General features: G+C 46.4%; 1 protein-coding gene across 2 annotated transcripts in view; it reads right to left on the bottom strand.

Moving 5' to 3' along the window:
• Window positions 1-14,729, bottom strand: part of Dpf3 (double PHD fingers 3) — a 265,998-nt gene that overhangs the window by 59,784 nt on the left and 191,485 nt on the right. For both annotated transcript variants that reach the window (XM_041658572.1, XM_041658573.1), the window contains exon 8: window positions 634-762. In XM_041658572.1, coding sequence (XP_041514506.1) covers window positions 634-762 — 129 coding nt within the window. The remainder of the gene's footprint in view (window positions 1-633; window positions 763-14,729) is intronic.

Raw genomic sequence — 14,729 nt, 5'->3', positions numbered from 1 at the left:
AGGAACGAGACCAAAAGTCTCTTTTTGATACTTGAGCCTTTGGATAGACAAGATGAAAAGGTCAGCTGCAGGTCAGTCTCAAGGACGCTTGCCCTAATGCCTCCTGGGTAGGCAGCTCTGTGCTGTCACACACGGAAATATGGGATGAGCGGCCAATGATGGTGGGAGGGCTATGCTGCTGGGAAGGAGCTCAGGACTCTCCAAGCCCCACAGTTCAGGCTTCCCTAATCCTTCTGTTTCCGTACTCTGGGGTTGTCCCGGGTATTTCCACAGAACAAACACAGTTTTTGCTACGTTCATCTTGTGGTACAGGCTAGCGTGTTGCCTGGAACCTCCAGGTATCTCCGCTCTACTTTGGTTTTGACCACAACTACACATACAAAACAATGTACACCCCGTGGAAGGGCCATACCTCCTCCTCGTCCTCTCACCTGGGACCCAGAGAATGGTTTTTATGTTCTTAAGACCCAAAGAAGAAAAACATGGAAGTGACCTGAAACCCCCCTTTCCCCTCAAAATCATCACCCCCGTCACTTCTCCATGCTCCTCTCCCTCCCCAGCCATGGTGAGATGGCAGAGCTATCCAAACAGAAGAGGCCTATGGCACACAGCGCAGGAAGGGGCCACACTCACCAGAGCGTCCACAGTCTGCACAGGACACAAGCTCCTCTGGCCGCCCACTCTTCTTGTTCATGTTTGAGCCCCCCAAGCAGAAGTCACAGTAGTTGTTGGGAATGACTGTCCCATCTGGTCCTTTCTGGGCTGTGGAAACATTGAGAAAGAATTCCAATTTTAGCATTAGATGCTGTCCACTGGAGCACAGCAGAGCCTCTTCCAGAAAGAACAGAAAGCTTAGGATGGAAGAGTTTGCTACAGCCTAGCGGTGATACTGGGCTAGGATTTGTTTGCTTTTGCTTCCCCCCCCCCCCCCCCCTTGGTCTACTGGTACACATCTTGCAAGTCATTCAGAATCTCATCTTTGCAAATTTTTCCAGTTCTATGGTTTTTTTTTTTATAGAAACCTCATTGCCCCTCTGATTCCATCTCTAAATTAATAAACGACTCAAAATGGTATGAGTTATTAGTCAAGCAAGCCGCTATTAATCCTGCACAGACTCCAAATCATCAGATGGAAATTGTAAACAGTGATACCCTGAGGGAGAGAGCAGCCAGTGCTTTGGCCTAGTCTTTGAGAGAGAGAGATGCTTATTCAGTATCTGTGGCTAGTCACTTCTAGACAGCATGCTGGAGAGGTTCCTGAGAACTCTTGGTAAACACCATGGAGTGTGTACAAGTGTCTGTTCTTAGCGCCAGCTCTTAGGTTGTAGACTGGTTGATCATGGAAAGCAAGTAGGATAAGTTCATCTGAAGAACCCCAAATGCCTAGAATTAGAAGTGGACACAGAGTGACTGTGTCCCATGTCAGAGATGGATGGAATGATGGGGGAATGAGCATATGTGCAGGCTGAAGATCTTCCTAAGTAACTGGACACAACAACTCCATAACCTATGCCTGCTGAATGTCCAAATGAAGGTGTTAATAACTCCTTAGATGTGATCTTGAAAACAAAGCCCAGTGGAAATAACCTATGAGGCCCAAAGTCATTCCCAGTTACTAGAAATGGAAAGTTGGAAAGCCCCAACCAGGTTCCTCACATGGGAGAATGCTTCCAATTTCTTATTTCTCTCGTCCTGTTGTAGACATTTCTTAGGCATGTTCATACTCCCTGATTGCCACTAACAAGAGAAGTCTCTCTGTTTGTGGAGTCAGCCTTAACCACTAGGGTATGTTCCTCCTTAGCATCCTCCGAGTCTGCTGCTATCTTTCATTATTCACACTGGCTAACATTAATCAGGGTCCCGTAGGGTACGAATCTGTGAAGAGGAGGCAGATATGTGAACAGAAATACCAGCCAGACCGTAACTGATAAACGGATTCGCCCCCTTTAATATGATTCCCTCTGGCCTTGGCTTCCTCCATGCCTCTGCTTTGCCTCCAGGAATAGCAAACTTACCTGGGGAAGGCGGAAGACAAAAGCTAGCAGAATTACATTACAGAGGGTTAATCCATTTATCAGTTGCTATTTGAATTGTTTAATCAGTTTCTAACTCATTGATTTCCATCTTCAAGCAGGCAGGCAATCCTCTGCAAGAAAAGTGTTGGCTGTTTCGGGGGAGGCAGAGGAACGGGCCACCCTCTGTGGTCTTTTGAGGATGGGCTTCCCTTCTGCAGCCACTGGATCTCAAAGACATCTGAAGAGCAAGCAGAGTGACTTTCCAAACACTCTCCCAAGGCCTGTGCATCTGCCGAAATTTGACGGTGCTTTGCCCGAACCAGAAGTACCAGTCTCTGCCCTTTCTGCCTTTTTCAATTGCCCTCTCCCTCACTGCCAGTACTTCCTAGAGAAAATCTAAGCGTGTTTAAGAAGCAAATAAACATAAGGCTTCCTATTCAAAAGAAACACTGAAGGCTAGTAGGTGGTGAATATAAACTAGTGGTGGGAAAATATTAAAGTAAGAAGCCAAGTTTCACGATTGGGTCAACTAGATATTAAGCGGGCCGTGCTCCTCACATCTGAGTAACTTCCCGGGTACAGGACAAGAGGCCCATATACACCGTGCCAGGAAGGCCGCGGGCTCCCAGCCTGACTTTCTCCTTCATGCACACAGGCTTTCTGCAATATCAGATGCCTTCCCCATTCTCAAAATCCTTCTGCCACCCAAAACCCTGCAAGCCTTCAACTGACTGTATTCCCTGATGGTTTATAAAGATGAAGAGGGAAAATAGAGAAAACAGTAACTTCCAGACTGTTCTGCACATTCTTCACCAAAGAGGTAGACTACTCCATTGAATCAAGAGCTCCAGGTCAGGCTTGGTGGTATAGGCCTGTATTCCCAGGTGCTTAGGAGTCTGGGGCTGGAGAAACCTAGGTTCAAGGCTTGCCAAAGAAAGTTAAAGGCCAACCTTGGCAACTCATGGAACCCTGTCTCAAAATGTAAAATAAAATAGCCAGGAGAGAGCAGGGGGCATGTCTCATTAGTGGAGCACTCGTCTGGCAGGCATGGGACCCGAGTTTTAAAGAAGTTTCCGAGGACAGGGTGGCAGGGCAGTGTCCCTGTGTACACAGAAAGACAGAATGTCTGTGTAAGGGAGTGAGGAGGGTAGACTTAGGGATGTACAAGAAGAGGCGAGGGGTATGTTGTGGTTTAACAATGGTCCAGTTTAGACAGTGACGGTGAGAGAGGGGTGTGGCTCGGTGATGGAGCACCACGAGGTGGGGAAGGAGGGGGCAGGGGGACAGTACCAGCCACTCTTTAGCTTCAGCTGAGGGTCTACTCTTCTTGCAGCGATAGGCTCAAAGCCTCCTTCCGTCTCAGTAAAATGACAAGGTGTGGTCTAAGAGCGTATACATTGGTTCTCTTATGCTCTTTGATATTCAGGAATGGTTGGAGAGCACAGGGGCTTCCATGGACCCTACCTATCCCAACAATGACTGTGGCTCAGAGAAGGCACTGTGTGAGTAGTACTATTGCATCTCTTGATACATGTGCACACCTGCCTCATATATTTCCACACAACGATCTATGTCCTTAGATAGATTTAACTCTGGGCTACCTGCATGACTTGCATACTGGAAATGGTGACCAATAATTTGTGGGCTGAATGGCTTAGAAAAGATGACAGAAATATAAACAGGTATCATACAATGCTTCTGGAACCTTCTTTGTGAATACAGAGCATGATATCAGCTTCCCCTCTGGCAGAGCAATCTTTCCTCGCTTTTGGCTTTTTTCTTGACTCCTCATAGAGATAGTCTCTGTCCAAACAGATGAACTCACAACCACTCCCAGAATATGCAAGAGTAGGTAGCTGAAGGTCCTGAATGGCTAGAAGAATAATACTGTCAATAACTGTTACGGCTTGGTACCAAGCCAGATGTGTTCAAAAGCTCGGTTTCCAAAGCAGCAGTATTCCAAGGTAGAACTTTAAGGGGACTGAGTGTACTGTGCAGGTTATGACCTAATCGACGATCTAAGCCAATGGTATGTTCAAAATCCAAATAGATTATTGGGAGAGAATGGAACTGTAGAAGGAGCCTTGCTGGAGAAAGTGGGTCACTGGGGGCATGTCTTTGGAGAGTATATCATGGCCCTGGCCCCTTCATGCTAAGCCACTCTGCTTCCTGACCATCTGAAGTAGGTAGCTCTGCCCCCACTCTACCCTGTCTGCCATGATGCTCTGCCTCATTGTAACCCTGAAAATCCAAATTGAACAGCTGTGGATTGAAACCTATGAAACTGTGAGCCAAATCAATCTTTTCCCCTCTGGGGTATTTATCAGAGCAATAAAAGTCTGGCTAACACAGCCACTCCAAAAAGCACAAAACCATAATTCGTTATCACCTAAGAAATGATACAAGTTCATGTCTACCCTCTTAGCCTCCCTATGGCTCAAAGGCTTGTTGAGAAGGATGAGAATCGGGGATCTACCATACCACTTACTGCTATGACGGGGCTTCTGCTAGATGCCCAGCGTATATTGGTTCCTATAGAAGCTGTGCGAAGCAGGGAGTTGTTTGAAAGGGTAGGTACCCAAAATCCAAAAATCAAGGTCTCAGTTGCAAAAAAGGAGATGGGTTGCATCCCCAGTTGTCTACATCCCCAGAGGTTCACATTGCTCAGCCTCCCAGGAGGTCTGAGAGCAAACACCTTCTGGGTCGTACCTTGCACAGTAAGCATTTCATAAGCCTCTTTAGAGTCTATTTGATTCATCCAATATATTAATTATAAAGCTTGAGGCAATAAAACTTATTTTGATTGGCCTGATAAAAGTAGATTCCTTTCAAACTTCAATTTACTGTCCCTGCCACAGTAATCCATCCAGGCTGACTCTGTGATAACACTTCTCTGGGTGAACTCCAAAGAGTCTGAAAGAGCCCTAAGTCATAGCTCATTCTATAGCCACAATGGCCTATGGCCTGACCTAGCCATGAGCAATTCCAGGCACCATACATGAATCATTATGAAAAGGATTTTACTATAAATAGGGGGCTTGTCCAGACCTTTAAAGTGGACTTTATATAGAGACTCTGCTTCCACTCATGGGAAATCAAGCTCCCCTTTAGCCTCACTTGGAAGCCAAAGACAACAGGGAGGACCCCAGTGGTGTCCTGATGGCAGTGTCCACAGCGACGGATCTGCTTCACCGGTGACTGGTGTTTATAACAGAGACTGTAGAAGGGATATGGGTAAACTGCCAAGAAAAGAAAGTGAGGCTTGAGAGTTTGGGGGTATACCTGGGACAGACAACTCAAGAAAACCTCAAATTTGGATAAATAGAGGTCAGGAACAAAGGTCATGAAGAAATGCAGGGGAAGATAAGAGAGAAGTAAGAGGGGATATTCAAATAACTCAGAGCAAGAGAAAGGAAAAGAAATGCATATGTTAACTTACACGTCCAACATAGGCTATTTCACTGGCTCACGGAGTCTCGCCACCATGCTCAGAGAATTGAGAGCAGGCATGCAGGAGAACATCAGTATGCTAAAGGACTTAGTGATTAAATTATGTCTTATGGCCATAGAAAATAAAGTCCCAAATCCATGACAGGTTTGCCTTGCTCTCCTGTGAATGCCATCCCTGCTGCAATATACCTGTCACTCATGGCCAGTCTGGACACCATCAATAACCTCTCTCCTGAGCTCTGGAGAGATTAGAACCATATCCCAGGTGTCCTGGGGAAGGAGGAAGCAGGCCAGCAGCTGATGCTTCTTCCTGGCATATGCACAAAGGCACGGCCCCTCATTCTGAGCAGATGCTCAGGCTGCCTGCCAGGACCTGGTGTGCACAAAGCACGAGGCCATGTTCAGTGTCCACTAGCTAGCGGGAGCTCCAGCCCCCCATTCTGCAGCTGTTTGTCCAGAGCCTGCTTGCTTGGGGGTGTATAGCACCTGAAAAAAAATTGGGAGCTATAAGCAGAGCCCTCCAGGAAGAGATGTGCCTCCCCTAACCCCTCTCACTTGTTCCCTCGCCACCCTCCATGGCTGACAGTTCCTGTGTCCCTCTACCGGGCTGACATGTTTCCATGGCAACTGGAATCCTGGGCTCCAGCAGCCTCTGCTCTTGCCACCTGTTATTACTTCATCTCTCAAGTGTAAAGCATCTTAGCCTGGTACCACTTGGCTGTGCAGGCGCATCTTTAGAAGACCGAGTAAAGGAAAGGGGAGTAGGAAAGAGGCCGTACAGAAAGGCTGCCCCAGGCCGGCCATAGAAGACACAGTGGACAGGCTAGGCTGGAGGAAGCAGCCTCAGAGACAGGGAGAGCGAGGAGGGAGAGCATCAACCAAAGTGCCTTCCCTTCAGAATCAGGGAACAGGCCTCAGCTGGAGGCCACCGCCACATCCACTACCTGCTCCCAGCCTTTAATGAGGGCTTTGGGAGGGGCAGGGAAGCAGGAAGCAAACAGGGAAGGGAAGGCAGCTGAGCAGAGATGGAAGCAGCCAGACGTGGAACAGAGCCAGGAGAGGGTTAAAAGTGGTGTGATCGAGACTGTGGGGAAGGCTGGACCAGAGGGCAAGCAGAGCATCAAAGCCTCGATAAATGGCCTTAATTCTCATGCTCGCGCTCACCCGACTCCTTACGTGTTTACTCATATAAATTATCCTCACGGCCTGCCACCTTCTTCACTGCTTCCCTAGAATTGATGAAAAAATAAATCCCACGGATCCAAGGAATAAAAAGTGTTGGGATTCCATTCAGGCTGGTGTGTAGCCACCTCCCTCCCAGCAATCAGGCCTGGCTTCCAGGCTACAGGAACAAACAATGCCTTTCGCTCTGGACGCATAAAGCCAGAAGATCCAGGGACCCTCCTGGGGAAATGGACACCTAGGTCTGCTCACCGCATGACCTTTAAGCCATCAAGAGTCCTCTTCCCTTGCCATTTGGCCACCAACCACTGAGAACAACAGTATGAATGGAGGGTTGAGGCTGGAGAGGGGACAGCTGTTTTAGGACGATCATAGCCCTGAGATTAGTCTGTCTGGAAAAGGGAAGGCTCAGGGCAGATTTAATAAGTCTTCAAGTTTATGGACAAGCCTGATAAATGGCCACACTCCCTATTGTCAAGGACAACATGAGACAAAGTGAGCTGGAAGGCAGCACGTGCCACAGGGAAGCGAGACACAAGGTGGCAAGGAGTTAAAGGCAGGATTGGAGGGCTGGCATCTCTGAGGAGGCCTCAGCACACAGTGGGGTGCGGGTGGGGGGAGTCCCTTGCGTACACCTGTCTCGAGCAGGCAATGTGTTAGAGGACTATTTAATGCCCTTTTGTGTCTGTTACTTGAGGATTAGACTAGTGTAGAAGAAAAGGCAGGAGGGGGAGTTTATCCCAACCCAAAGGGAGGCTGGCTTTCATCGTTTCAGGTTTGTGTCTCTCTTCCAATTAGCCAGGAGCTCCCTGAGGGCAGGAGCACTGTCTTTCTTCTCTGTGTTCCTAGCACCTGGCACATAAGATTGTCACCAAGCTGATAATAAACAATGAAAGGATAAACACATGGTCACAGAGGCCAGTTTTGTGGAGGGACAATGTGCCAGGCCAGGGTGATCTCTGCATCAGCATCACCTATGAACTCCGTCTGCAAAAGAACTCACAGTTTCTGTGCCCAACAGACTAAAAATAGAGTATTTAAAGAAAAAGAAAAGGCTGGGGGCCTTGGGCTTCAGACCTAAGGATTAGGAAAAGACCAAGAGACTAGGAGACCAAAAGGCAGCCAAACCCAGACATGATGACCCAAGCAGAAAGACACACCCACCGAGTGGGCAGGAGGCAGGTGATGGGAGCCAGAAGGGTTTGCTGTATTGGACAGAAAGAGTATTAAGGAAAATTGAAATAGGAGAACAGTTCAGTCAGTGAGCGTGAGGACCTGTCAGACTTCTGATTCCCAGAACCCACGTGAAACATCAAGGTGTGGACGCACAGCAATGGAGAGAGAAACATAGGGAGATCCTTGGAGCTCGCTGGCCAGCGGGCTTAAGCTAACCTCATCTAAGAGTTCCGGGCTAGTGGGAGACCCTGTCTCAAAGCACAAAGTGGAGGACTAGAGAGATGGGGTGGTGAGTAAAGCGGTTGCTGCTCTAGCTTGGGGAACCCAGAACTCACGGAAAAAGTTGGATGTGTCAGTGTGGACCCGTAATCCTGGTGCTGAGAGGCAGAGACAGGGGGATCCCAGGTCTCAGTGGTCAGTCGTGTTAGGCCTGTAGTAGCACAGTTTGTCACGAGTAGGGCGGAAGTGACAGGAAAACTATTCAACCCACGGCTATCAGGAGGCAAAGTGAGAAAGACAGGACACAGCAAGGGTCATAATAATAGCCCCTTTAAAGTCACATCCCACAAACAATGACCTACCTACCCATGTCCATCCCCATCTAAGATCTGACCATTCCTCAGTAGTCCTGTGGGCTGAGGACTAGGGATTCAACACACAAGACTTGGAGGAATGTTTCAGATCAAAACCAGCTCACACAACTCCTGTGGGACATGTGGCAGTTCTGTCACCGGATGCCACACACATAATCTGCTGACATTGTGCTTTTTAGTGATTTGACTTGCTGAATCTTCATTGCAGCCATAAGCTAGCATCATTGATGCTATGCTTTTACATTGATGATACTTGAGGCCCTAGAAGGCAAAGCAGCTTGTCCAAGGCAAAAGTTAACGATTGTCTTGGCAATGAACCCAGGCATCCCACAAAATACACCTTACCTTACCACACAACATATAACTATGCCTTCAGGAAACTCAAGTTCAAAAGTCTGGTAGTATACATAAGATAGATAGATAGATAGATAGATAGATAGATAGATAGATAGATAGATAGATAATAGATAGATATTTCACTTTTATAAGGCAGGGCTTCCCAAACTTTGCTATGAAAATCATTTGGGGAGGCTGGCAAAAGGACTCAGTAGGCAAAGGTATCTGCTACCAAGCCTGAAATCTGAATTTGAACCCTAGGACCTACACTGTGGAAAAAGAAAACTCGCTCCCACAAGTTATCCTCCATGCACGTGCTATGACATAGGCCACACCCCCATGCACAAAATAAAAACAAAATGAAATGAAAACCATATTGAGAGTCCATTAAAATTCAAATTGGAATTCCGAGATCTAGGCAAGGATCTCAAAACTCGTCTCTCACAAGATCTCTAGTAAGATGGCCAACCCACAAGGTTTGGCTCTGACCAAGGGTTTCCTGGGGCCCTGGATGACTGGTCACCATGGTCCCAGGTGGTGCTGATTCTGCTGACCACACTGTAAGAAGCCAACATGACAGCCTTCTGTGAGAAGCACAGGTTGTGTGAGTGTGAGAGGAAAGTGTGCTATGCTCTACTCTGTCTCTTTGAAAGACCACTCTCGCTGCTCTGCAGAGAAGAGATTATATGAGGCAAGAAGAGGCAGGGAACAGAGGAATAAGGCATTGCCGTGATGTGTGCAGAAGGCAGAGGTGGCCAGAATGAGACAGTCGTAGGTGTATTTTTTAGGAACATCTGATATGGGAGTTGAAAGAAAGTAACAGATGCAAGTCAAAGATGCCTTCTAAAATTTTTACTAGGGGCATAAATCATTATTTTTAAATGAAAAGAGTAAGTTTTTTTAAGCTAAGAAAATGGTGAGATACAAAGTAAAAAGGAAAAGGTTCAGGAGAATCACGAAATAGTGTGATGTTTGACCTTTTTAAAACTATACTAAAACTTGCCTAGAGACTACAGACCCATTGAGACTCTGTAACGTGAAGGGTGAGGTCCATAAAACCATCACAAATAGCAAAAGTCATCAAAGCCCTTTGAGAAATAAATGTGTCTGGTGTGGGTCTAAGTGTAACCCCATATCCCCCAGATCTTAGGTTGAAGGCCTATGCCCTATGTGATGATGTCATTTGGAGCTGGAGCCTTTGGGAAGTAAAACGATTTGGTGAAGTTGTGAGGATGGGGCCGTCACGATGGGAGTAGGGAGAAGCAATCAGGGCGTTCTCTTTCTCCCTGCCTGCACACATAGAAGAAAGGTTGTGTCAGAACAGAGCACAAGGATGGCTGGTATATGCCAAGGATAATGTCCTGACAGAACACCAACTCTACTCTCATATTGATCTTAGACCTTTATCTCTAGCCTTGTGAGAAGTCTGTTTCTGGAGTTTAAGCCTAGAATTCCATGATGGCCATCTGGGATGGCTAATCTTGGCTATCAACTATTGAGGAGTTGCCTCCATGAGACTGACCTGTGGGTATATCTATAAAGTGTTTTCTCCATTGTTAATTGAGATAGGAGAGCCCAATCCATTGTGGGAAGTGCTAGCCCTAGGCAGGAATGCATGGATTGTCTAAGAAAGGTAGCTGAGCAAGTCAGAAGGTGCAATTCAGTTTTTCTCCATAGTCTCCCATTTCTGCTTCAAGAGTTTCTGTGAGTTCTTGTCTTGGCATCGTTCTCAATGATGGTCTCTAACCTGCAAGCTAAACTAAACCCTTTGTGCTCCAAGTTGGTTTCAGCCAGTGTTTTATCACAGCAACAGAAAGCAAATTGTGCTGCTGGCTGACTTTTATGTTATCTTGACACAAGCTGGAGTCATTTTGGAAGAAGAAGGAGTCCTTTTTGGAAGAAATCAATTGAGAAAATGCCTTCACCGGATTGGCCTGTGAGCAAGGCTTTGGAGCACTTTCTTAATTGATGATTGATGTGGGAGGGCCTAGGTCACTGTGGGCAGTGCTACACCTGGGCTGGTAGTCCCAGGTATCATAAAAAGAGAAGACTGAGCAAGCCATGAGGACCAAGCCACCCCTCCATAACCTCTGCTTCAGTTCCTGCCTCCAAGGTCCTGCCCTGATTTTCCTCAGCAATAGAATGTTAACTAAAAACCTAAGACAAAATAAACCATCTCCTCCCCCAAGTTCTTTTTGGAATGGTGTTTTATCACAGCAATAGAAACCTAACTAAGACACAAGCTATTAGGCAGCATAAGCTAACAAAGACATGGCCTGTTGATGCATGCATCAATTCTGAAATCCCACTGTGTAATAAGATGCATTTGACAGCTGACTAACAGGTGAAAAAGGACATCATGAGTAGGTCCATGAGAAAGTTCCAGGAGGCTGGGCCTAGAACCCATCACTTGGGATTCCAGTGTCCTGACAGAGTTGAATGGTGTCCAAGCCATCCACACCTCAGCTTTCCAACTTGCTGTCTACATTGAAACGAGTTACTCCAACCTCTCTGTGGCCCTCTATTTTCTCCTCTGAAAGATGAAAATTCTAGCACATGCCACCCCGGACTTGTGAGCATTACTGGAGATGATGTGTGAGAACTGCCAGGGACCTAATAGATTGTCCATCATTTCTTTCCCCGTTTCCTCTCCTACATGCAAAATCATTTCACTTCTGATTAAACAGGAAGAGAATCAAAGGCCAAAATAAGTAAGCTTTCTCAAGACACAGAGATAAGTCATGAATCTACATTCATGCCACATCCACAGGAGTGTCCCTTGGTCTTCTGGGCAAGACAGCACCTACCTTATAGGGTCATTGTAACGAGTGAATGAGCCAAGAATGTCTGAGACACTCAAGATATGCTAGCAAGTGTTATTGTTGTCACGGAGACTGCTCAGTCTGTAGAATTCCTTGATCCTGAACATTCTATATAATTATGACAGAGTGAGAGAAACCGTAAGAGATTCAGAAACAGTCAGCATGTGGAGATTCAGCTCCAGGAAAACGGCCTGGTGAATACGGGAAGGCACCCTTCACGGGACTCCATGTCAGTTCCTTCTCTGGCCAGGTTTCATGTATCCATCTTATTTCTCTGTTACCCTAGAAGTTCTCCAAGGACGATGACTGTGGTGGTTTAAATAGATATGGCCCCAGAGACTCACGTCTTTGAATGTTTTGCCCATAGGGAGTGGCACTATTAGGAAGCGTTGGAGGAGGTGTGGCCTTGTTGGAGGAAGTGTGGGGGCAGGTTCTGAGGTCTCATGTGCTCAAGCTGTCTAGTACGAGACACGGTGTCTCCTGCTGCTGTCTGCGGATCAGGATGTGGAACTCTCTGCTTCTTCTGCAGCACTGTGTCTGTCTGCTAGGGTCAGGTCAGGCTCTGATAATTTCCATGGATGCCAACGAGTCCTCAGGGGCAGTTAGCATCAGAATGCCAGAAAAGTCCCTTCATGTTGCCTCAGGTAGAGCTCTCCTGACTCAGATAAACCATCTGTGATCACAGGCATGCTCTGCGGATCCAAATAGGGATGGAATATGGCTACTCACAATGAACAGATTTAGTGCCAATCCCATACCCCTTCACCTCATTGAAGATGCACAGCAAGCCTGTGAGGCTAGGGTGGTTATCTCTGGGCTATAGATAAGGCAGCTAAGGGGAGGGAGGTGTCAGTAGCTGGCCCACATTCCCAGAGCAGTGGGTAGCACATTGACAAAGTCATAGTTCACACTCTGGACCCATTCAATTCCAACACCACCACCATCTTCTCAGACACAGGACTGAGAAATTACCTCCAGGTACTTACACCTCCAAGGACCCGAGCAATCCCTCGGGCTTGCTTTGTACCCTGAAAACCATGTAAATCATCACTCAGCAAAAGTCCATCTGTTGCTAGTGCTAAGATTTGCTCTTTGGGAAAATAAAAGGAGAGAAGAGGATGACTTCCTCAAAAAGAGCCACATGTCTGATTTTGCCCATCTCCTCTATAACCAGGGCTGACATACCAGTACCGAGCTCACTAAGGAGTAGGCTAAATGGGTTTTTATAGCTTTTCAGATACCATTCAGAGGTGCCCAAGATTTCCAAGCACCTCTTTAAGACATCTTTCGTCTCCTGAAGCCGGTGCTAGCTGCCCCTGGGCCTGTAGCAGAGGACAGGGACAGCATGGCAGAAGACAAACATCTGCTAGACTTTTCCCAGCAGTGTGGCAATGACATCATGCACTGCTCTTAGATAATTTGCACATTATCAGACTAATTTCCAGATTATCTAATCAGCCGACATCACCCTTAATCAATTTGGCTCTCCTTTTACAGTTCCACAAAGTACACCCTGCCCTCAACAACAGACTAGCTCTGGGCATTTTCCTCTCAAGAGTGACAGAAAGGGGAAGCTTAATCCTGACCCAACACAGGACTCCCGCACAGGAGTCTGACCTCCAGGGACCTAGGACATCCCGACTTCAATTACATGGACCTGAAAACTTGAGATCAATTTTACAGAACAGTATCTTAAAATACTTCCTCCTAAGAGCTCCAAGTTTGGTTTGAAAGTATATATTTAGTTATGCTTTTAAATAAAAGTTATTAAATAAAATGGGGCTTCTTTTTAAATTCTCTCTTTCCTTCTAGGGATGGCTCTGATGGTTCCCACAGAATAAAGACTCTGCCACATGATACAGAAGATGCCTCCAATTGAGGACTCCTGTCTCATTCAGTCCTGACTTCAACACTACCATGAGACCCTGCTGCTATCAACTACATGAAGGTGGCCATGCTGTCTTAGATCTCACAGCCTGTATCCATTCTGAAACCTGGTATCTTCTCCATCCTGAATATTCTTCCTTGCTTTTCAAGGGTCAACCTGATCATCCCCTCCTTAGTGAACTCTTTCAAAAGCTTACAGTTCAGTGGTCCTTAAACTTTCACATAAACCAGAATACCCTTCATGATGGTTCCTACCCTGGGACTCTTTGCTGGTGAAGTCTGAGACTCTCCATGTCCAATGAGCCAGCAAGTATAAGGCTAGTGCCCCATCAAGAGCACCCCTGCCTCATGACGCATAACACATACGACTATGAACCTTAGACACATTCATCCATTGCACATGATCCATTACGCACTCCACTCAAGACTATGAGCTTCTCAAAGACGAGGACAAATCTTATTCACACCTCTGCTATGCAGCATTCAGTGTATAGGCACCAAACTTGGGAATAGATAGATGAGTGAATAGATGGCTAGATGGATGTATGCATGCATGGATGTATGGGTGGATAGATGGATGCATACATGCATGCATGGATATATGGATAGATGGATGCATGAATGGATGTATGGATAGATGGATGTATGCATGCATGGATGTATGAATGGACAGATGGGTGGATGGGTTAGTGGGTTGGGGGTGAATGGGTAGGTGTATGGGTGGATGCATGGATGGATGGATGGCTCAGTGGATAGGTAGATAGATAGATGAATGGGTGGATGGATGGGTAGGTGGGTAGGTAGATGGATGATGGGTGGGTGGGCAGATAGATGCATGGATGGATGGTTGGTTAGATGGCTAGATGCACTAATGGATGGATTCAATAAATGAATGAATGAACAACACAGATTTATTTACATCATTTTTATGCTTAAATCCAAAACTTTGATCTCGTCACTACTCCCAAAAGTGTCCTGAAAACATCTTTAGTAGATTCCAGTTGCACAAATAAAGTAAACGGAATTTTAAAGATTTTTGAAATTGTGGGCCTTGGTCATTGAGATTTTGAAAGTTAATCTTGATTACTCTAAAAGAATCACAGTGGAGAGTAACTGAATCTCACTGACACTCAGAGCCCTGATCAAGCCACCCCTCCTTTTATTCATGTACACACACAGCTATGTGTTGGCATAACTATATACAGATGAATGTGGTAAGAGAAACTAATGGGAAAAAAGACCCTGGCCTCATCCAGGGGCAGGAGGAG

Source organism: Microtus oregoni, unplaced genomic scaffold (genome assembly GCF_018167655.1).
Source record: "Microtus oregoni isolate MIOR12 unplaced genomic scaffold, Mior012 000009F_ref0000495, whole genome shotgun sequence".
Taxonomy (NCBI): domain Eukaryota; kingdom Metazoa; phylum Chordata; class Mammalia; order Rodentia; family Cricetidae; genus Microtus; species Microtus oregoni.
Note: the sequence above shows the minus strand (reverse complement) of the source record. Positions and strands in the feature narration are given on the sequence as shown.